Raw genomic sequence first — 22191 nt, 5'->3', positions numbered from 1 at the left:
ATTATTGTTCGTAAATGTCTAAGTAGAATTTAAACGTCAAACCATTATTACTCCGTGTGTTGCGAAATGCGGGTATTAGGCCCTTTTGATCGGTTCTTCTTGAGTCGGCGCCGAAGACTATTGACGCGGCGCAATAGTTAATGTTACCCTGGTATATGAAAGACATTCCCAGTGACTGTGCATATAATACCAGCTAGGCTATAATAGAGCTACATTTCGCAGGAGATAATACCATCTGAGAGGAATATTTAAGGTTTGCTAATCTACCTAAAATTACCTAAGATTACATTGTTTAAAATATCCACCTAACTAACCTAATGAATTACTATACCTACTTATTACTAGCCTTATTAAACTATTGTCTACCATCTACAAAGCTAGGAAACCTAACCTAGCTAAATTGAAACCTCATTGGATTAATTGAATTTTAATTGAAGAGTTAGGAAACTAATTTGTAAGTAATTGTTGAATTATAATAGATACTGACAGTTCTCAACACTGTCGGTAAAAAAGGCTACACCCGAATGCAGTCAGTGCTGTCAGTTGACTTGCTACGAAATTAGTGTGTAAGAAATTGAATTGAAACAACGTAGGTTTAAATTGTAGTAATATTAGCAATAAAAATTCTCTTTCCCATTTGAACCGTCGAGAGGAACAGACCGCGAATAATAGTTTTTCCGCTGTACTAGTAGTGCGTAGTTATTCCTCGTGAACCATATTCCATCGGTATCCCGTTTTCTATTGTGCCTTCACGAGTCGTCCGTGTGCGAGTCCCGAAAGCTCTAACCGCCGGAAATCACGATCCTGCCTCAACATTTTTGGTGCCGTGACCAGGATCCACTCCCTTTAATGAATGCGGACCACCCACTAAACGATCCATACTGTCGTCCGTATCCAAACACTTTGACCCTCTTGGTCTTACAGCGCCGGTTATTATACGGGCAAAAATGCTTCTCCAAGAGCTATGGTTGCAACCTTGCGGATGGGACGAAGAAGTTTCGGACAATATACGCACTAAATGGGAGAACTATTATGCCGCACTTCCATCACTTTCTTCCTACAGAGTGAACCGGTACGCATTCTTACCAAATTCCACCGTCCAACTGCATACATTTGCAGATGCATCCCAGCAGGCATATGGCGCTTGCATATATGCCAGATCAACTCATTCCAAAGGTCGAGTTCACATCCAGCTGCTTGCATCGAAGTCGAAAGTCGCACCGTTAAAACAAATTTCCGTACCCCGATTAGAATTATCAGCTGCTGTTCTCGCGGCCCGTCTACACAAAAAGGTTGCCGCCGCTCTGGATATGCTCATCTCCACATCTTTCTTTTGGTCCGATTCTACAGTCACGCTGGAATGGTTACGCTCCCCTCCATATACTTGGTACACTTTCATCGCGAATCGAGTGTCCGAGATACAGACCAGTACCCACGGATCCCACTGGAACCATGTAACAGGTAAACAAAACCCATCACGAGAGGGATAAATTTCCTCAACTGTGATCTTTGGCATCACGGACCTACGTGGCTAAAACTACCTGAAGCAGAATGGCCAGCAAAAACACAGCATCAGAAAACCCCCGAAGATATTCTAGAGCGGCGAAGGATGGTGGCGGCCGTCCAAAACAAGCCCTGCGTGAATGAAATATTCAATCGATTTGCTACTTATAACCGATTGATTCGTGTGACAGCATGCTGCCTTCGTTTCATCGCTGCCTGTCGACGAAAATTGTTTCCCGAGCAAACGCCAGAAAATTCCACAACACTCACAGTGCATGAAATCACAGCAGCTCGCTTTAAATTAATAGCACTAGCCCAAGCAGATGTATTCGCTGAGGAAATGAGAGATCTGGGGAAGGGTTATGCGATATCTAAACGATCCGACTTACGCCTTTTGAGTCCTTTTGTCGATCCGGACGGTATATTACGTGTCGGGGGCAGATTAAAACTCTCCGAGCAGCCTTACCTGACTAAGCATCCAATCTTAATTCCCAGTTCCCATCCATTCACACGATTAGTGGTCCAGCATTACCATCTTAAACTGTTGCACGGTGGCGGCCGTGTAACCCTAGCTGCCATTCGGCAAGAATATTGGCCAATTCAAGGACGACGAGTGGTCAACAGCGTCATGAGAAACTGTTTTAGATGCACCCGTGCCTCTCCCGTTCCAGCAAAGCAGCAGACCGGACAATTACCCTTGCAACGAATCACTCCAAGCCGCCCCTTTTCGGTTACCGGTGTGGACTATGCCGGTCCAGTATATATCACGCCAATACACAAACGAGCGGCACCTACAAAAGCCTACCTCAGCATTTTTGTTTGTTTCGTGACGAAAGCAGTGCATATTGACCTGGTCAGCGATTTGTCGACCCCCGCTTTCCTCTCTGCACTAAGAAGGTTCATTGCCCGCCGCGGCTGCCCCACGCATATGCACTCCGATAACGGAAAGAATTTTGAAGGTGCACGTAACGAACTGCATGCACTTTACCAGTTACTGCAGAAGGAGAAAATTACCGGAGAAATTGCCACAGACTGCGCAAACGAAGGAATCCAATGGCATATGATCCCTCCGAAGGCTCCACATTTCGGTGGATTATGGGAAGCAGCTGTAAAAGTCGCCAAGAAGCACTTGTATCGCCAGCTTGGAAATGCAATGCTCTCTATTGAGGATATGGCTACGGTGTTGGCTGAAATCGAATCAGCAATGAATTCGAGACCTCTTATACCACTCACGGAGGATCCAAATGATCTAGCAGTCCTCACACCAGCACACTTCCTGATTGGCACTTCACAATCCGCTCTCCCTGACGCCGACGTCAGCCAGATGCCGATCGGCCGCCTTGATCACTATCAACGTCTCCAGCATCGAGCACAACAGTTTTGGTACCAGTGGACGACCGAATACCTTCAAGAAATGCAGAAAAACAACAAACATATCACACCAAACACTGCTTTCCAGCCCGGCAGATTGGTAGTGGTCGTCGACGAGTTTCTCGCACCCGTAAAGTGGTCATTAGCGAGAATCATCAGCACCTGTCCTGGACCAGACGGCCTTACCCGCGTCGTTGAATTACGCACCAGCAAGGGAATCATTCGCCGACCGATTACGAAGATATGCCTGCTGCCCTATAAGGAAGAATAAACAGAATATTTCAGTGTTAGAGATAAGCGAAGAACTATGTGTTGACTCATTGAATTTGATTCCAAATGATTGATTTTGTTTTGCTAGGAGTTAAGCCAGAGTGAAATTCAGGAATTTCAGGTGGCGGCGATGACAATTCTCAACACTGTCGGTAAAAAAGGCTACACCCGAATGCAGTCGGTGCTGTCAGTTGACTAGCTACGAAATTAGAGTGTAAGAAATTGAATTGAAACAACGTAGGTTTAAATTGTAGTAATATTAGCAATAAAAATTCTCTTTCCCATTTGAACCGTCGAGAGGAACAGACCGCGAATAAAAGTTTTTCCGCTGTACTAGTAGTGCGTAGTTATTCCTCGTGAACCATATTCCATCGGTATCCCGTTTTCTATTGTGCCTTCACGAGTCGTCCGTGTGCGAGTCCCGAAAGCTCTAACCGCCGGAAATCACGATCCTGCCTCAACAGATACAGAATAAAATAATCTATGATTTGCAGTCGAGTTGCGGAAAACCGAACTTCGGAAAGTTTTTATAACATTCTTGAAAATTACAATCCGAGGAGGTGCATGAATGCTTCCGGAATACCATCGGCAGGTAGCTGCAAGACATGCAATCGGCCAGATCAAGCCGAAGATATGGTCGCGTGCGACGGCTGTGGAACCTGGTTCCATTTCATTTGTGCGGGAGTGCAGGCTTCCATCTGCAACAAACCATGGTACTGCGGCTATTGTTCGACTCAAGGCGACAATCAAAGCAGCTCAGCGATATCTGTCGGCTCAGGTAGCTCTAGTGCTCGTTTACGTTTGAGGCAGTTAGAAGAGTCCAAAGCACTGGATGATCGTTTGCTACTACAACAAACAGAAAAAGAGCGAGCTTTCTTAGCTAAGAAGCACCGGTTGGAGGCTGAAATTCAGTGCGAACGGCAACTGAAAGGAAGCACATCGAGTTTTAGAAGCCGACTCAGTCGTCGCAGTCATCGAAGCGAGATTAGAACCTGGATCAATCAATCGATGGAAACTCCACCGACGGTCGTAACACAACAGGCTGGTGCGTCAACGTCCACTCCCGTTGTGTCCTCCGGGAACGTAAGCAGTAAAAGACATGCGATTAGCCCAGCCAGCTCAGTCGGTCCCCCAAGGGAATCACCAGGAGGTTGTTCAGAAAATCGTCGTCCCACCTCCGCCTACCAACACGAATATCGTACAAGCCACTATAGCTGTTCCACTAGGAACTGAATTGAAAACAAGTGTTGCTCCTATTATAACCAACGCTATTTACCCGCCTAAGCAGCCAATTCCGGCACCGCATTACGATACTTTACGCCGAGATCAGCAGAAACAACATCCTCCAGGTCCGCCTAAGCAAGCACTTCCACCGACAAGCCAGTCAGGTCAATTAGAGGTAGCGCTACCAGGCATGAATCTTACGGTGGGAAAGTCAGTTCCTGCCGCATCTCATTTAGAAGATCGAAAACAAGAGAAAGCGTTAGATAGGCACCAACAAACCCATCTGTATAATCAGCGTGACGGTCAATTAAAAGCTATTCTTTGCTGCCAGCAGGGAACCACAATACTACGTCGCTGAATGCTCCATTGCCCCCTGCCCAGTGGCACTCAAGCGCTAATATAAGTTCCATGCATAGTCAGCAGCAGTTCCATAAAATTAATCAGAACCCCATTGCGCCATCGATCAATACTTTCTATCCGATGAATTTCTACCCACCGCAGTATTACACCGGAATGAGTACAGGTGTGTCGCCAGCTTGGATGCACCAACACGCCGCGAACCAGCTGTCGGGTGCGACTGAAGCTAATGAAGCTGTGCCTCAAGTATATGCGGCGACAGCGCAGCATGATCGCGAGCAAAATATACAGCAAAATATCCAGCGGCCACGTCCTGGCCAAGCTTCGGGTATCTACTTTACACCAGCTACTGAAGGAGTCTTGAGTGCACAGCAGGGTTGTTAACCCGATGGATTCAACGTTATCGTTTTAACGCGATATCGTTGAATCGATATTTTTTCCGTTAAATTCAATGGCGTTGATTTTTGCGTTGATTTCATCGTTCATCGTCAACGCACATCGATGAATGTAACGTTAACGTTATCGGAAATTTTGCGTTGATTTCTCTTTTAATCCTCCGGAAGTCGCGAAAAAGGCTCGCTGAACGGGCAGGCGCTGTTGCTCTATATAAAAGTCAAAGTTTGTATGTATATGATTTATAGACTCCCAAACGGCTTAACCGATTTCCGTAAAAATTTATACACAGTAGGTATTTGTTATGGGGCGTGTTTGTGTGCTATTAGTTAGAGATTATCTGCCAGCCAGATGGCGCTTTGGAACGAATTGTGGTTTCCTCCTATTTAGTTGAAAATCGCAGCAACGCGCGATGGGTATTAGCTAGTATTCTATAAAACATGCAATACATACCTTCCAAAAAGTTGTTACTACAAACTCATAGTATAGTCAAGTAAAACCAGAGTTGGAGAAATTTAAAAATTGACGATTTTCGCGGCAACTCGAACAAATGTTGGAGGCGCCTCCTCAGATTTGAATGAAACTTTCTGTACTTGAGAACTTTGTCATAAAAAGCCACTTTGCATACTTCGTTTTTCCAAAAATGATCTAGACTGTCTTTTGGAAAGGATCAAACTGTTTTTACCATTTTTCTTCAAATGGCTATTGTCTAAAGGTGACAAATCCTACAAAAAATGTTGTAGCAGTGATTTTCACAAAATTAGCCAAATTTTTGAATAAAAATATTGAAAAAATTCTTCATTGACTCCTACACTGAAAAAATCGATTTTAAAAATTTAAAGTCGATTTTAGAAAACCCATCTTTGATTTGGATGAAATTTTGTTTCAAGATAGGTAATTATGTTCCTTACGTCAAAAATCAAGTTGGGCACTTTGAAGATAAAAATGCATTTGAAAAAAAAGTTTTTCTTGTCCAAACAAATTTTTTGCAGTGTATTTTTATCTAAAACTAAACCAATGAAAATCATAATCAGCTCAGAATCCAATTTCCCAACTGCTAGTTGCCTGATACATGCAAAAGGCATCAGTAACGAATTTGGTATAAATTCATAACAAACTTGAATGAAGTCTGGAAGACTGGAAGACTGCAGTTCAGTTGTTCATCTCAAAGATGATAAATTTTATGAAACGATTGACAAACTTTTCTAAAATTTATGTTTTGTCTGTTGGAGCAGCAGTACAATACAAATATAAGAAAAACCTCGCAGGCTTGTGTAGATTGCAGTCAAATTGTGAATTAAGCGCAGAATGGCATTTTTCGGCAACATCCCATGGAAGAGGACCCTGTGATGCTATTGGTGGCACTCTCAAGCGAATGTCAAAAAGAGCCAGTCTTGCTCGCGACTTTGGAAATACCATAACAACTTCCCGAGAGTTATATAGTGGAACAAACGGATAAAAATATCACAAAATTAAATTTCTACCACATATCCACTGAACAGTACAACAAATGAAGCAATAATGGAATATTTGTGTAATAACATGAACTCTTTTAAATGGGATTCTTGAGTAATAAAAATACTATATATTTTTATTAATCGAAAATCCCATTGAAAAGAATTCATGTCATTAAGAAATATTCCATTATTACTTATTAGTATATACTTAGCTGCTAAATTAGACAATATCTTCTCACAAACTGAGTTTTATTGGATGCTGAGATGATTATGACTTTCATTGGTTTATTTTTCGATAAAAATACACTGCAAAAAATCAGTTTGGACAAGGAAAAGTTTTTTTTTGAATAACTTTTTTTCCTTCAAAGTGCCCAACTTGAATTTTTGACGGAAGGTAGGGAACATAATTACATAATTACATAATATCTTGGAACAAAATTTCATCCAAATCAAAGATGGGTTTTCTTTAAATCGATTTTAAATTTTTAAAATCGATTTTTTTCAGTGTAGGAGTCGATGAAGTATTTTTTTCAATATTTTTATTCAAAAATTTGATTCATTTTGTAAAAATAACTCCTACAACATTTTTGTAGGATTTGTAATTTTTAGACTACAGCCATTTGAAAAAAAATGTTAAAATAAGTTTGGCCCTTTCCAAAAAATAGTCTAGATCATTTTTGGAAAAACTAAATATGCAAAGTGACTTTTCGTGGTAAAGTCTTCATGTACAGAGGTTTTATTAAAATCTGAGAGGATGCTGCCAACTCTGAATGCGATTTAGCGCGAAATTCGTCACATGCTTCAGAAACTAACCTCAGAATTCTGAATATAAAATTAAATTTCTTATGCATACACTATATAACATATCTGACGAAAAAAGGACGAAAACAGAAATCAACGCGAAAATTTACCATAACGCTAAAGTTGAATTCAACGCAGTGCGTTGACGATGACGATGAAATCAACGCCAAATTCAACGCCGATAATGGCGCTGAATTCATCGTTATCGGCGGTAAAGTTGAATTCAACGTTAACAACCCTGGTGCACAGCAACTGGCAGCACGTCAAGTTGTATCACGCGAATTGCCCAAGTTTTCAGGTGATCCTCTCGAGTGGCCAATGTTTATCAACGCATTTGAGTCCACTACGGCGATGTGCGGTATACAGCCAGATGAAAATTTGGCTAGGTTGCAAAAAAGCTTGGGAGGGGGCGCCCGGGAGAAAGTTCAGAGCATATTAACTCTTCCGGCAGCGATTCCCGAGATCATTCAAACTCTGCGGGATGAATGCGGACGACCTGAACAGCTAGTTCATTGTTTGCTGCAAAAGATTCGTCATGCTGCTCCGCCAAACGTCAATAAACTTGATACTTATAAATTTCGGTAGGGAGGTCAAAAATTTAGTGATTTTTATCGAAGGCGCCAGACTACAAGACCATTTCTCGAATCCGATGCTGCTGTCAGAGCTGGTTGGAAAGCTACCCCCAAGTCTGCGGTTAGAATGGGGGCTTCATACTAGAGATGGTCGGGTTTCAATTTTTTCGAACCCGACCCGAACCCGAGAGCATGAAAATTTAAAAACCCGAACCCGACCCGAGCCCGAAATTATGAAATTTGAAAAACCCGAACCCGACCCGAGCCCGAACATTTTAAAACTTAAAAACCCGAACCCGACTCGTACCCGAGAATGAAAATTTTTTAAAACCCGAACCCGACCCGACCCGAGAATTTTAAAATTTGAATACCCGAACCCGAAAATTTAAAATTTGAGAAACCCGATCCGAATCCAACTTGCTAATACGGAGAATCAACCAAAGATTTCGAAGATGACCCTAGGCTCATCTAAGAATAGTAAAATCACTCGAATCTGAAGAAGCACCATACACATTGAGTTATATCTACATAATGCAAAACAAATCACTGCCGAGTAGAATCCGCATTTATATTTACTATTATTGAACGTCGAATTTGTAATGTTCTGAGAAACTTATAAATCGTCGATATCTTAACCGGAAATTAAATTAAATCCGCGCCTAACTCATGGGGAAACAGAAAGCTTAATGGTCACAGTTTCCAACAAACTTGCCCGTCGTACTTAACCAAAATTTCTATTTTTTACCGGTTTCTGCAAGGCAGTTTCATATAATTTGTTACGTGTATTAAATTAAGCTATGACAATTGGCAATTCGTATTCGACAGTTTACATCAAACTTGTCAATCAAGATTTTCTGACGTGTTCTTGATGTTCCATCATAAGCGTTAGCACGATCTATGATTGGGTATCTAAGTTATTTTATGCTTCAGAGACACAATCAATCAATTCCGTTCGTGGAAATTCATGTATTTTCATGATTGAATCCGACTCATGCAACATCTCAGCCCGGGAACAATCTGACTGAAAGTGCTTGTTTCATATATGTACCACTGATTTGATAGTGGTACTATTATACCATCACCATATGAGTGTCATGAACAACGAAACCTAGCGGAAGTGAAGCTAGGTTTAGGTCTGATGGAACAAAGACAGTCTATAGAAAATAAATTTGGCCTAAACTATCTGCTTTTAAAAAAATATTGTGCCCTTTTCAAATTTGAGCCGCCATAATGACACCAAAGTACCACCAAATTTGTGAGTTCAAATCCTTATTTTTCCGTTACAGTTTATTTTAATTGCAAGCAATCTTTATCATAAACCAAGTTGATTATTAAACTTCCGTTCATTCATTAGTCGTCTATCGCTCGTGCTGTTTGGACTTTTTTTAAACTCGTTACAAGTTTTACACGCATTCCCGTTTTATTGCGTCATTCGCAATCGCATCGTCGCTCCCGCGTGATGAGCAAATCGCGTCACAGATCCAAGGAGGATCTCAAAGCTGCTAAGCGGCTGAAGCAGAATGGATCGGAGACAGCCGCCAACCGGTTGCTTGGTAACAACAATATTCCAGCCTTCCTGTCGATGCAGAGGAGAAAATCGAAAAGAAGGAGAAAATGCCTCCGTTCTATTTGAAGGGATTTCCGCCGATGTTGCGGTCGGATATGAACACGCTCATCAATCGCGGACTACAAGCAACAATCCGTCTCTGCACTGACGGTTACAAAATCATCGTTCCATCGCAGAATCATTACAACGCAGTGCAGTGCTACCTGAAGCAAACAATTTGAAGGGATTTCCGCCGACGTTGCGGTCGGATATGAACACGCTCATCAATCGCGGACTACAAGCGACAATCCGTCTCTGCACTGACGGTTACAAAATCATCGTTCCATCGCAGAATCATTACAACGCAGTGCAGTGCTACCTGAAGCAAACAAAAGCGGAGTATTTTACTCACGACATCAGTGCTAACAAACCACTAAAGGTGGTGCTTCGCGGTCTTCCAGATATGCTGGAAGAAGAACTAAAGGAGACGCTATTAGAGGCTAAACTGAAACCACTAAAGGTGGTTTATAAAATGAAGCGACACAATAAGGACCTGAAATATCGAGATCAATTATATTTGATTCACTTGGAGAGAGGGTCCATCTCCATTAGTGAACTGAAAAACATTAAATCTATCTTCCATATCATTGTGGAGTGGGAGAGATACAAGCCAGTTCACCGCGAAGTTACGCAGTGCATGAACTGCCTAAATTACGGGCACGGAGCCAAAAATTGCCACATCAAGAGCAGGTGTATGAAGTGCACAGAGTCCCACAATACAAGTGACTGCCTGGTGGAGGAAGCAGAAGTGAAAGTGAAGTGCACAAATTGTGAGGGTGACCACCCTGCTACCAGCAAAGCTTGCCCACGCCGGGCAGAATTCATCCGCATCAGGAAGGAGGCCTCGGCCAAACGTCAACCGAATCGCACAACGAAACCGCCGCTCGTCAACATCGACCAGTTTCCTACACTACCACCTCGCCTACCACCACCAGGCCTGCCGAACGCGAACATCTTCCCACATTCAAAGAGAGCATTTTCAGCCACTTCCCCGCAACCGCCGCGCAACCAGTGGGACAGGCCTCTCAACATGAACCAGCAACCGTCGAATGATCTCTACTCGCCGGAGCAACTAAGTGCCATTTTTCTTGAGATGGCAAAAAGACTGCGTGACTGCAGATCGAAATTTGAACAAGTTCAAACGCTGGGGTGCTTTCTGCTCGAGTATGGACTGTAACAAGATCACCCTCGTGAACTGGAATGCTTGCTCACTCTTGAGCAAGAAACTTGAAGCCAACACCTTCATGGAAGAGATGAAAATTGATGTGGCAATTTTCACGGAAACTCACCTGAAACCCGTTAGCAACATTTCTTTTCCATCACACTCGATGATCAGGCTCGACCGGAACAACTCTAGGGGCGGCGGAGTGGCTATTGCAGTACGGAGAGGACTCAAGTTTCTCTCGTTACCTTGTTTCAACTTAAAACTGGTCGAAGCCGAATTGAGTTACACACAGTTACCGGACCAATCATTATCATCGCAGTCTACCTTCCCAGGCAAGTTAAGGAACTCGACGGAACTGCAGCCCGGTTTCGAAGAGAATTAGCCAAGCTCACCCGCAGAAGAGGAAACTTCGTCATCGCCGGCGAATTAAACGCAAAACATCAATCGTGGGGAAATCTTCGATTCAACAAGAACAGTACAATTCTCTCCAACGATCTACAAGCTGGTTTTAATCCTGAGCCCGGATAAACCAACCTACTGCTCCCAAGCTGGAATACCTTCGACACTGGACCTTTTCATCACTAAACTGAAGCGGAACATATCATCGCCTATTGTCATCGAAGATCTCAGCTCAGATCACTACCCGGTGGTCCTGGAACTGGGAAACGTGACCGAAACCAAGAGCATTCGACGAAAAGACTACCACCACGTTAACTGGCTGGCCTACCAACGGACGGTCGACAGCTGCATCAACAACGAACATCCTCTCCAAACAACTGATGACATCGACCACGCGTTGAACGACATCGAATCGGCCCTCCCCAGCGCTCGAGTGGCTCATGTACGTGAAACTGCCCCGGTGAGCACCTATATTCAAATAGACAACACCACTAAATACTTGATCAGGTTAAGAAACATCTACCGGAGGCAGTTCCAACGAACCCGTCCACCAGAAAAGAAGGAACAATACAAACAACTGTCTAAAGTTATTCAAAACCGTGTTTTAGAGTTGAGAAATCAAAACTTCAGTCATATGATGAAGCAACTACCAGATCACTCTAAACCGTTCTGGAAGCTTAGCAAAGTGCTTAAATCTAGGCCAAAACCTGTTCCTCCACTGGTCCTGCCTGGGGGTGGGGATAATGGTTCACTTCTATTAACACCTGCCGAAAAGGCGAATGAGCTGGGGCGCCAGTTTGTGTCTTCTCATAATTTGGGACTCAATATAGTTAGTCCACACGAAAGGACTGTTGCTGAGGGTGTGGCCATGGTGGACCGATCGGACAGTTTGATCCCGGAGGAGTCGAGAGTCACTGCGGAGGAGCTCAGAACATATATCAAATCATCCAAAAATATGAAGGCCCCCGGTTTCGATAACACATTTAACATCCAGCTGAAGCATTTGAGCACCCGCTCATTTGACTTCATTGCTAAAATTTTCAATCGGTGCTGGGAACTTTGCTACTTCCCTTCAGTGTGGAAGTTAGCTAAAGTCATCCCAGTACTGAAACCGGGGAAAGACCCTTCTATTTCCACGAGTTACCGTCCCATCAGCTTGCTCTCTGCCCTTTCCAAGCTGTTCGAGAAGTCAGTACAAACCCGAATACTCTCTTTCGCAAATGAGCACCACCGTCCACCAACTCACTCGAGTCACCAACATCATCCAGCGGAACAGGTCAATGTCTAAGACGACAGTAATGGCGATCTTGGACATTGAAAAGGCATTCGACAATGTGCGGCACGATGGTCTGGTTTTTAAACTGCTTAGATATAATTTTCCAATGTATCTGATCAAGATAATTAAAAACTTTCTTTCGAATAGAGCATTCCAGGTGTCTCTGCAGAATGTTCTATCAGAGAAATTTGCCATCCCTGCAGGTGTGTCCCAAGGAAGTATCCTTGGGCCCATCTTGTATAATATCTTCACCTCTGACATCCCACCTCTCCCGGGAGGTGGAGTCTTGTCACAATTCGCTGACGATACTGCCATCCTATACAAGGGGCGTATTATCAACGCTCTGAAGAACAAGCTGCAGCGCGGCCTGGATGCCCTAACCGAATACTTCACAAACTGTAAAATTGTAATCAATGCCGCAAAAACTCAGGTCATCCTGTTTCCACATTCGAGATCACCAAGACTTGTTCCGTCTGACGAATGCAAAATACGGTTTGGTGGCGCTCTCATCCAGTGGTCCGACGAAGTGGTCTACCTAGGCTTTACTTTGGACAGACATCTGATATTCAGGTCTCATGTTAGCAAAATTATCATTAAATGCAACATACTCATCCGGTCTTTATACCCGATGATATGTAGAACATCAAGACTGAGCCTGAAGAATCAGATGGCTGTCTATAAACAAATCATCTACCCTGTCATCGAATATGCAGTCCCCGTATGGCAGGGCTGCGCAAGAACACACAGGCTGAAGCTCCAGCGCATCCAAAATAAAATCCTTAAAATGATTCTAAGTCTCCCCCCCCTGGACAAGGACCGGTGAGGTGCATGAGATGGCCTCTATGGATGTTCTGGACGAAAGCTTCAATAAATACTGTGCACGGTATAGAGATCGATGCGCCAATTCTGAAGAGCAGATCATTAATGAATTAAATGTATTAGGTTAGGGTTAGATTTAGATAGGTAGGCCAAGTTTTTATTAATTATAAGGTCCTAGATGTTCTCAAACACAATATGTAAAACATAAACAAACATTAAGAGGAATTGAACCAAACAATCGAAGATGCAAAAATCAAAGATGAAGAGCTGTTAGCTGAAACACTTAACATGTACATGATGTAACTAAACACGGATTAAATAAATAATATTTTATGCAAAAAAAATATGTAAACTTCCGTTAAGGCCCCCGTCGGGCAATCCGCCATTTTTCGTGTTTTTTTGCGGTTTTTTATTTTATTTTCAAAGAAAATGACAAAATATGGAAAAAAGAAAAAAATCACGACCTAGATAATTGTTTTTACTATGAATTGGCCGAAATGGAAAATTCAAAATTTTCCAACTCGAAAAACTGTGTGCTTTTTCCGGTTGAAAAAGCACACAGTTTTTGCAATCATGTGTTTAAAATTTTGATTTTTCCAATACAACATTGCTAAACAATTTTTCTAGGACGTGATTTTCTCCGATTTTCCATATTTTCCGCTTTTCATTGAAAAATTTTCATTTTACTAGAAGCAGTTTTTCCACCCGCACAGACACAACTAAAGTAAAATTTGTATGTATGGGTGCGCAAAAGTGGAGCAATATTTTTAACCTGCTGTTTCTTCGATATTTCCTACAAAACTACCCAAGTGTTGCATATGTACGGATTCGTTAGAAACCAAGGAATCTGATATTACAAAGAAAAAATCGTTTTGGAAAACTTCATAACAGCGTTTTTCAATTTTCCTCGCGATACGCAGTGTACCGTCGCACGTGAAACAGCGTGGAAAGATACGAAAAGAAAAACAAGTGTACTAAAAGTTATCCTTGGGTTGATGCAGATGGCGTGCTACGAAAGCTCGAAATATCGAAAGCTTTTAGCACAACTGTTTTTGAGTAATTCTGAATGTAGAAATAGTTGAAAATGATTTCAAATAAATTTCTTCATTGAAATTTGATGATTTTCGATTCTCTTGGGAGATCTATGATATTTTATTATTTTACGAGACTGAAACAAACCGCGATGCTATTTTATCTTTATACGCTAAATAATGAAAAAACATTTTCTATTTCGAATTTGCATGTTGATATTTGATGATTTTGAAACTAATGATCGTTTGAAACCAACGGTTTTGTGTTGAATTGATAACACATAATTCAAAACATCTTTGGCTTTATTCCAAACAATAATGGAGGCTTGTCAAATTGAAAATTATTTGGAAGTTCCATCAATTATCACATGTCACAATTTTTTGTAAGTTTGGTTTTATTTCTCAGAAATCGATTTCCACACAGCATTGATGAAAACCTGATGAAATTTATAACAATTGAAGCAAATATTTTCGACATTCCACAAATACCAACGAACGAATTTTCGGGATCCCTATAATTAATTTTCATACTGGATTTGACTGCTTTGAAACATTTTTGAACACAGATGTTGTTTCGTGTTTACAGAAATGCAAGAAATCTTGGCAAAGTTTCCTCAGATTCTCATGGAATAATTATCATACTGATACTTGGATTTAAAAAAAATTTAAATGACACATTTTGCGAGATTGTAAACCAAAATAATATATTTGTTTTGATAATATTTCTTTTTCTTTTGTTTTATTGAGATTCGAGAGTATGTATCACGAAAATCACGCTGAAAGCAACAACTTTTTTTTGTTTCCATAGCGTTATTACGCCATGAAAATTTGAGTTTTTCAGGAAGTATATTTTATAACGGCCGTATCGTATTTCATTTATGAATCAATCAGTAGTCCCGACCAGGACGATTGAAAATGAATCACTTGATAATATTTTATCGCTTTATTGAATGTTAAAGTTCATTGAAATAAGGAAATAATAATTAGATCAATTTCATTTTTTCCGTTGAATTTTTGAAAAACTTTTATTTGGCTCTCTCTAATCAATTTACTTACTACACTTCCATTGATTTATAACGATTTATAGAAAAGATGCGATTAATCGTGTATTGTAAATGATATGCGTAGTTTGAACTACCATAAAACCATTCTCGCTGATTACGTCTAAAGGATTGACTGAATGGATTTGTTTGAATATTCCAACGTTGGAATACACAAATCTGTCACGTAGTTTTAAAAATACCCACATGGCTCCCTGCAGATCACCTGACAAAGGATCTGAAATCCAAACTTTTTAAATCAACAGAAAATGCTTTAGTAGTTATATTGGTCAGGAAGATTGTGCTACCAGGAGTACGTCCAGCAACTGGCGGTAGCACTGCTGACAGTAAAATATGTACTTACTTGGTTAATTTTGAGCTCTTCGAGGAATAATATTTTTTTGAATTGCGCTATTAATTTTTCGTAGCGTACCAATTTTCAGCACAATGTGGAATTTAGAATGTCACAAACGTCTAATAACTTAGAGGAGATGGTGTTCTCGGAAAAAATTTAGAGAAGGTTAAGAGCTACGCGATTATGGACAAAACTAATTGAAATAGATAGACCAGGCGGCACTAGTGAGCATGTATTATTTTTCAATTTCTGAATCTCGAGAACATTATTTAGAAGTGTGATGTCTTCGACAATATTCATCAGCGAGTCGAGTGCTACCCGACGGCGAATAGATAACTACAGAATTCGCCCATCAGGCGGCGCTGGGGAGACTAAAACTTCCAATTCATATTAGGTAAAGTTTATAAATTTAGGAAAATGACGTTTCCTGTAATGTAATCCAAGTCACAATTGAAGTTTTATAGCACGCTACAAGTGCAATCTAGGTTGTATGAGTGGCTATAAAACCACCATAAAGCCTAAATTGTTACTGGGGCAAGGACTATTTAATGATGTAATGATTAAAGTGGATATCACCCTCAAGGCGGCGCTAGTGAGCACACACTTTTTTATTTCAATATCCCAAAATAGGAAGGTGGGAAAAAATTTGGGAGGACTATCAAATTGATTTTTATTGTAAGAATTAATTTTTCCTTAGAAAACCTTACAGAATGATTCTGTTTCACTATCCTGCATCAAACAAAAAAATAAAAATGTATCGTCATGTGTTTTTAAGTAATTTCCATGATCATTAGTGGAAATTTGTGGATTGGAAAAAAAATTGGGAGTACGATAAAATTGATTTTTATAGAAAGAAACATTTTTGTTTACGAAACTTTGCAGGATGATTTTGTTTGCCTATCCTGTATCCATCAGAAGAAGAAAATTTCGAATTACGGAAACAAGTTTTCTGACATGCATGGAGAGTGCTAATCATACACAGAAATTGAAACATGCTAAAATGAGCTCAAATGCTGGTTTGTTATAGTTTCACAATCTATAAAAGTAGGCTTTGAGACACACGCATAAATCAAAGAGGGTCAGCTTCTTTCCTATGCCGCTATCATGACAAAAATATGTAATTCGACGCCTTTATCCAAGTCAAAAATCAAATGTTGGAAAAAAATGGCTCACCAAGTCTTCCTCACCAAGGTTCCTGTAGACCCGGGACTACGACACACTTCGACATCTGATGAAAGGTCTAACTAATCAAATAAGACTCATTTATCGCAAAAAATAATGTGTTTCCAAGTGCTGAAGTTTTATGATATAACGAATATTTGCGCTCGTTTGGCATTAACTCGTTAGTAAATTGATGAGTAATACTGTTAGAGCTGTCCCAAATGTTATTATGAGAATTTTTAGCACTGCCCGTTATGAGTACAAAACAATTTCTACCACAATATAATACAACCTTTTTAAAATCATCAAAACGCGATGTAATATGTAGCAAATTTACCGAACAATAGACGTATTTCTTGTCTATGCCGTCAACAACCAGATTGACAGCAAAAATATCGTAAGTTGTTATGTCAAATATAAGACCTGTGCACTATACGCAAAATGAATGCACTAGGTATTTCACAAGGAGTGGTCATGCATTTTTTTTAAATGCAATGAAAACGGGGTTTGCTAAGTTTTCAACATAATAGCATCCTTCATGAAAATACAGTCCACAACAACTAGAAGCTATCGAAAACGTTGGATAATGCTCTCCTATTTGTGTTAATTAGGGGCATGGCTAATTGTTGTTTTAATCGCCGCAAGGTTCTACTGTATCGATTTTGTTGGCTATTTTCGGCAACTTTAAGGCTAAGAGAAACGAAAGCATGGACATGGACATGATCGAAAGGAAATGTGAAGAAACCTTTGCCTTCTGCTAAGTAGGAGTTGGGCGTTGTACCCAAGTCTACCGCATGATCATTGATAGAACATAACTCATCATCATGCTTTACCGCCGACGCCGGCGTGTTAATATGATTATAACGCCAAACTCCTACTCAGCAAAAGGTAAAGGATTCTGCACATTTCCTTTCGATCTTGTCCATATGAGCCTGCTTAGTCCTAGTTTTCTGTTTTGATTAACTCTAGAATACCTATCCGTCTTTCAATTTCATTGCTTTTGTTTCTCTTAGTCTCAAATTTGCCGAAAATAACCAACAAAATCATACAATCATCCATTATGTTAGAGCTTCGGTTGACACAGCGATGGAAAGGTCAATTATGCTCCGTTTACTGACTTATTTTAGTCTTTCCAGCCTTTTGGTTTTCAGCTAGAGGTTAACTTGGGACTCCTATTTCTGCTGCCTTCCACGACGTGAGAGCAGGACTCCAGCGTCACGGCATCCAGGCTGATTTAGTCCAGAGAGAGATAATAGACTGTTATCTACCTCCTAATGGACCACAACCGAGAAAGTTTGTACTACTTGAATGGTATATGACACTAGATCCCAACTAACTTTTCCCAACTAAGTTTCCCAACTAACTTTTCAAATGTTTTTGGACAAAAAACTACCAACAAGTAATTTCGACATTTCTTTCGAAAGTTCAATGTAATTGAATGCTTGTTTGTGTTTTAAAAACCCCAAAACAACATGTACGTAATTGTAAATGCCTTAGTCTGGCGGTTCAATGGCTAAAGACTTAGATGACCTTAGAAGTCACTCGGCGTATGCTCGAGCCCCAGCCAGAAGGAACTCTTAGTGATAAGTAGGGTCGCAATACTAACCCTGCAATCCCACTGTAAAATTATGTTAGTACCAAGGTATTGTTTTTGATAGTGAATTATTGAAACTCAACGATAAAGTTGTAATGAACTGTTCATGATACACAACTTGTTCTATGTAGTATGAAAATATTTAGATCAAAATACTATTCTACCGTATAACTAATCTTACTAATTTCAAAGATCTTTCTTGGTCGGTGTCCATACTTACTGGTTGGTGTCCAACTGGACATACTGGCTCATAGTACCAGTGCATTACTTGCGGTATAAATCAGTTTCATTAACATTTTGTCTATATAATATGATAATAAGATGGTAATAATATATACCCTGATCAGGAGGTAAGAATTTCCTATCACTGGTTCCAATAGCTAGTCTGTTCTGTCGAGTCTCGACCTAGATAGACGCTTTGTGTTAGTAGAAGTAGTTCTTCAGCTCTAAACGTTGGGATTTCACTTAGATATCCGTTGAAATAACTGTTCAAGTTACGTACCGAAATTTGGCACTAGATTTTTTTCCGATTTTGAATATAACCATATTTCGCATAGTTCAAAAAACCAAACCTCATATTCGTGGATTCAATACTTTTTGGTCTATCAACTATTACTTGAAAGGAATCGTTAGGTTAAAAAACGTGGCATTTTGAAAACCGTGCAAAAATTTGGGCAAAAAATACCCATGAAAAACAGGCAACGCGCTATAGGATTTTAGGAAAAATCCGCCCATATGCCAGAGGTGAATAATCATTAGATTGATTTGAGCAAACTGATTGCTAGCATATATTCATAGCATAAAGTCATAAAGCTCAAAAGAAATATAGTATGTAGTTTTCGAAACGAAATCATTCTTTTATCATAATTTATTATAAGGGATCAATATTTTGGCGCTTCTTGTAGCTAGTATGAGTACTTTAATTTTTTTATAAATTTATAGTATCAATTGGAAAGAAATCGGCAATCGAAGCTTTTTAGTAGATTTCTCCACAAACGAAGATTTATCTGTGAGTTCTAAAATACAAACAGAGCAACTATCAATGATGTAACGCAACATTTTCATTTCATTTGCCCCCTCCCACTTATCAGGGTCATTGGTTATTTCCTTGGTAAATAAGTCACGAATAAGATGTCCAATATTTTTTTCTTCGGTAGAAATACATTTGGTATGTCTCAGGTTACTTTTTTCCACCAAATTTCACAAAATGTTGAAATTTTTCATTGTCCCTCCCTCAATACAAGTGTGACATGATTTATAAATAGCCCCTACACCAAGCTTTCGGGTAGTACTAATTTAGCACAAACCCTGTGCTTTTCTACTGCGCAGAACAAGCGACGATATAATGCGTACGACGGGAAAATTGAAAAACGCTGTTATAAAGTTTTCCAAATCAAGTTTTACTTGCTACCATTAGTTTCCTCGGATTCTTACGAATCCATTGGTATACTATACTTGGGTAGTTTTATGGGAAAAGCGAGAGAAAAAGCGGGTTGAAGAAATCATTCATTTCATTCGCGTGCACGCATACATTCATATGAGTATCGTATATGCGTATTATATTGATATCCTCAATTCTGCAGATAAGAAGAAAAAGAAGCCCGACGGGGGCCTTAAAGCAGGCACAACCTATTTGTTTCATTTGACCAACTTAACAGTGCTCGCTTAAAGTTTGTTTGGGGTATAAAAGTACCAAAAAAACTGTTTACGTTAGTGTTTTGTCATGTGTACATATTTAAAAACTACAAGGGGCAGCCCTATGGGGTTGCACGAACTGTAGACGTAGGACTATACTACTTAATGTAAAATCTTTATTTTCTTAGTACTTAGTGTGTGGGAAAAAACACCCGAACCGGTGAAGAAAAATCAAATTTTAGACAATATAATCACATCTCATGTAGCTAGTTGCTCTCAAACAGATCCAAAAAGTTCAAACACCCATGGATAACCCCAAGTTTGTAGATGTGTTTCGATGCCACAGGATTGTAAAATGGTTAATATTACGCCATGAAAATTCAATTCTTCCGTGACAAGGGGCCGTACACAAATGACGAAGCTTTTTTCTGGCGATTTTCGACCCCTCCCTCCTCCCTCGTAGCATTTGGTCACAAAATTCTAACCTCCCCCTTGTAAATGACGTAGCATATCTCTAAACACCCCCCCCCCCTCCCACGCAAGGTAACCGGGAGATGAAAAAATTACATATGTTTTTCAATTCTTTTAAATATATGTCCTTACAAAATGTTTGACGACTTTTATCAACATTTTCATTATAACAGCAAATTGCCTACAAAAGAAGCCCATTTCATGACAAATATAGTGTGGATAGTTTTGTTTAGAATTTTACATGTCATAAACCATGAAGAAAAGTTCACAATCCTGCAGTTGCCAACGATTTTAGGAAGCATAAGCTCAACTAAATTACTAAATTTTCTTTGATTGAATCCGAAAGAAAATTTAATTCAGCTACCAAAATAAGTCTACTAGTTAGCAATATTAGCTAACTAATGTGGAAATTTAAATCCGCATGAAAAATCTATCCTTTTCTTTGCGAGCCTGCCATTCCGCGAACAGTAAAATTTACAAAATGAAAAACCGCGTGAAAATCAATTTAGGAATGGAGGAACATTAAATTGTTTTCTCTAATTAATGGGTTTTGATGCCCGTCAAAAAAATTAAACTTAATGCTACGTCGCACAACTTCTGACCCTACCCTCCCCCTCGTCACACTTCGTCACAAATTTGGTGTACCCCCCTGCCCCCTAAAATGCTACGTCATTTATGCATGACCCCCAATTGTTTTTGCCTGCAAAATACCCTGTGTGTATGCAAAGCTCATGATTTGTTGGGATATTAGCATTGATCGGAAAATACTTTCCAACGCTGCGTATTGCATACATACAGGACATTTTGCAGGTCACCAGAAGCTGATCATTTTACCACCGCCACATGTTCATTTTACCCACTCGCTATAAACATGTCTCATTTTTGGACATGTTTGGAAATCAAGTACACCGGATTCTGTTTTTGCACGCACTTTTTTTGCACGGATTTTTTTTGCACGACTTTTTTTGCACGGTTTTGCAAAATAACACGATTTTTATGTATAAAATACCTATTTCGATATACCAGTTTAATGATTTGATCATCCCGTGAAAAAAAAACCGTGCAAAAAAAATCCGTGCTATTTCGAGAAACCGTGTACAAAAAATCCGTGTTATTTCGAGAAACCGTGCAAAAAAAATCCGTGTTATTTCGAGAAACCGTGCAAAAAAAATCCGTGGTATTTTGAGAACCCGTGCAAAAAAAATCCGTGTTATTTCGAGAAACCGTGCAAAAAAAATATTTTTTTTAATAGGCATTTAGTAACGGCAGCTGAAAATTAATGGCATTGGATATTTGCAATACAAATGGGGATGATCTGCCAATGTGTAAAAATCACGTATTTTTCAATTTTAGGAAAAGAGTTGTTAATCAAAATTCAAGTTATGGTAGTTGAAAATCAATAATGTTGGGCTATGGTTTGTATAGGATTGTATGCTTTTTAGATATCATCAAATAATATTCCGGTTCATATATCACATCGCATTGGCAATGGAGCAATTGGTATTTGGCCAAGTTCCCCCGGGTAGTGCCACTACACAAAGTATATTAATTTTGCTTGTTCAGTTTGATAAGCTAGAAACTGATAGCGGAGATTTTAATATGCAGGGATACGCAATACGTATTGTTTGGTCTGAGTAGATAACGACTGATGTTTCTTTTTATCAACCAATTAGTGATCTCTGATTAAATAG

The 22191-nt window shown here is 40.0% G+C and overlaps 1 protein-coding gene across 1 annotated transcript; it reads left to right on the top strand.

The window, feature by feature from the left end:
* Positions 1–1843: 1843 nt before the first annotated feature.
* LOC131680404 (uncharacterized) lies at positions 1844–3145 on the top strand. The gene has a single exon (XM_058961120.1). The coding sequence runs from the start codon at positions 1844–1846 to the stop codon at positions 3143–3145; it is 1302 nt and encodes a 433-aa protein (XP_058817103.1).
* Positions 3146–22191: the final 19046 nt, after the last annotated feature.

This window comes from Topomyia yanbarensis, chromosome 2, assembly GCF_030247195.1.
Source record: "Topomyia yanbarensis strain Yona2022 chromosome 2, ASM3024719v1, whole genome shotgun sequence".
NCBI classification, from domain to species: Eukaryota; Metazoa; Arthropoda; class Insecta; order Diptera; family Culicidae; genus Topomyia; species Topomyia yanbarensis.
The sequence above is the reverse complement of the archived record's forward strand: the minus strand, read 5'-3'. Positions and strand labels throughout refer to the sequence as shown.

Excerpts from the sequence above, each read along its gene's own strand:
- LOC131680404 (XM_058961120.1), top strand. The coding sequence starts at position 1,844 with ATGAGAGATCTGGGGAAGGGTTATGCGATATCTAAACGATCCGACTTA.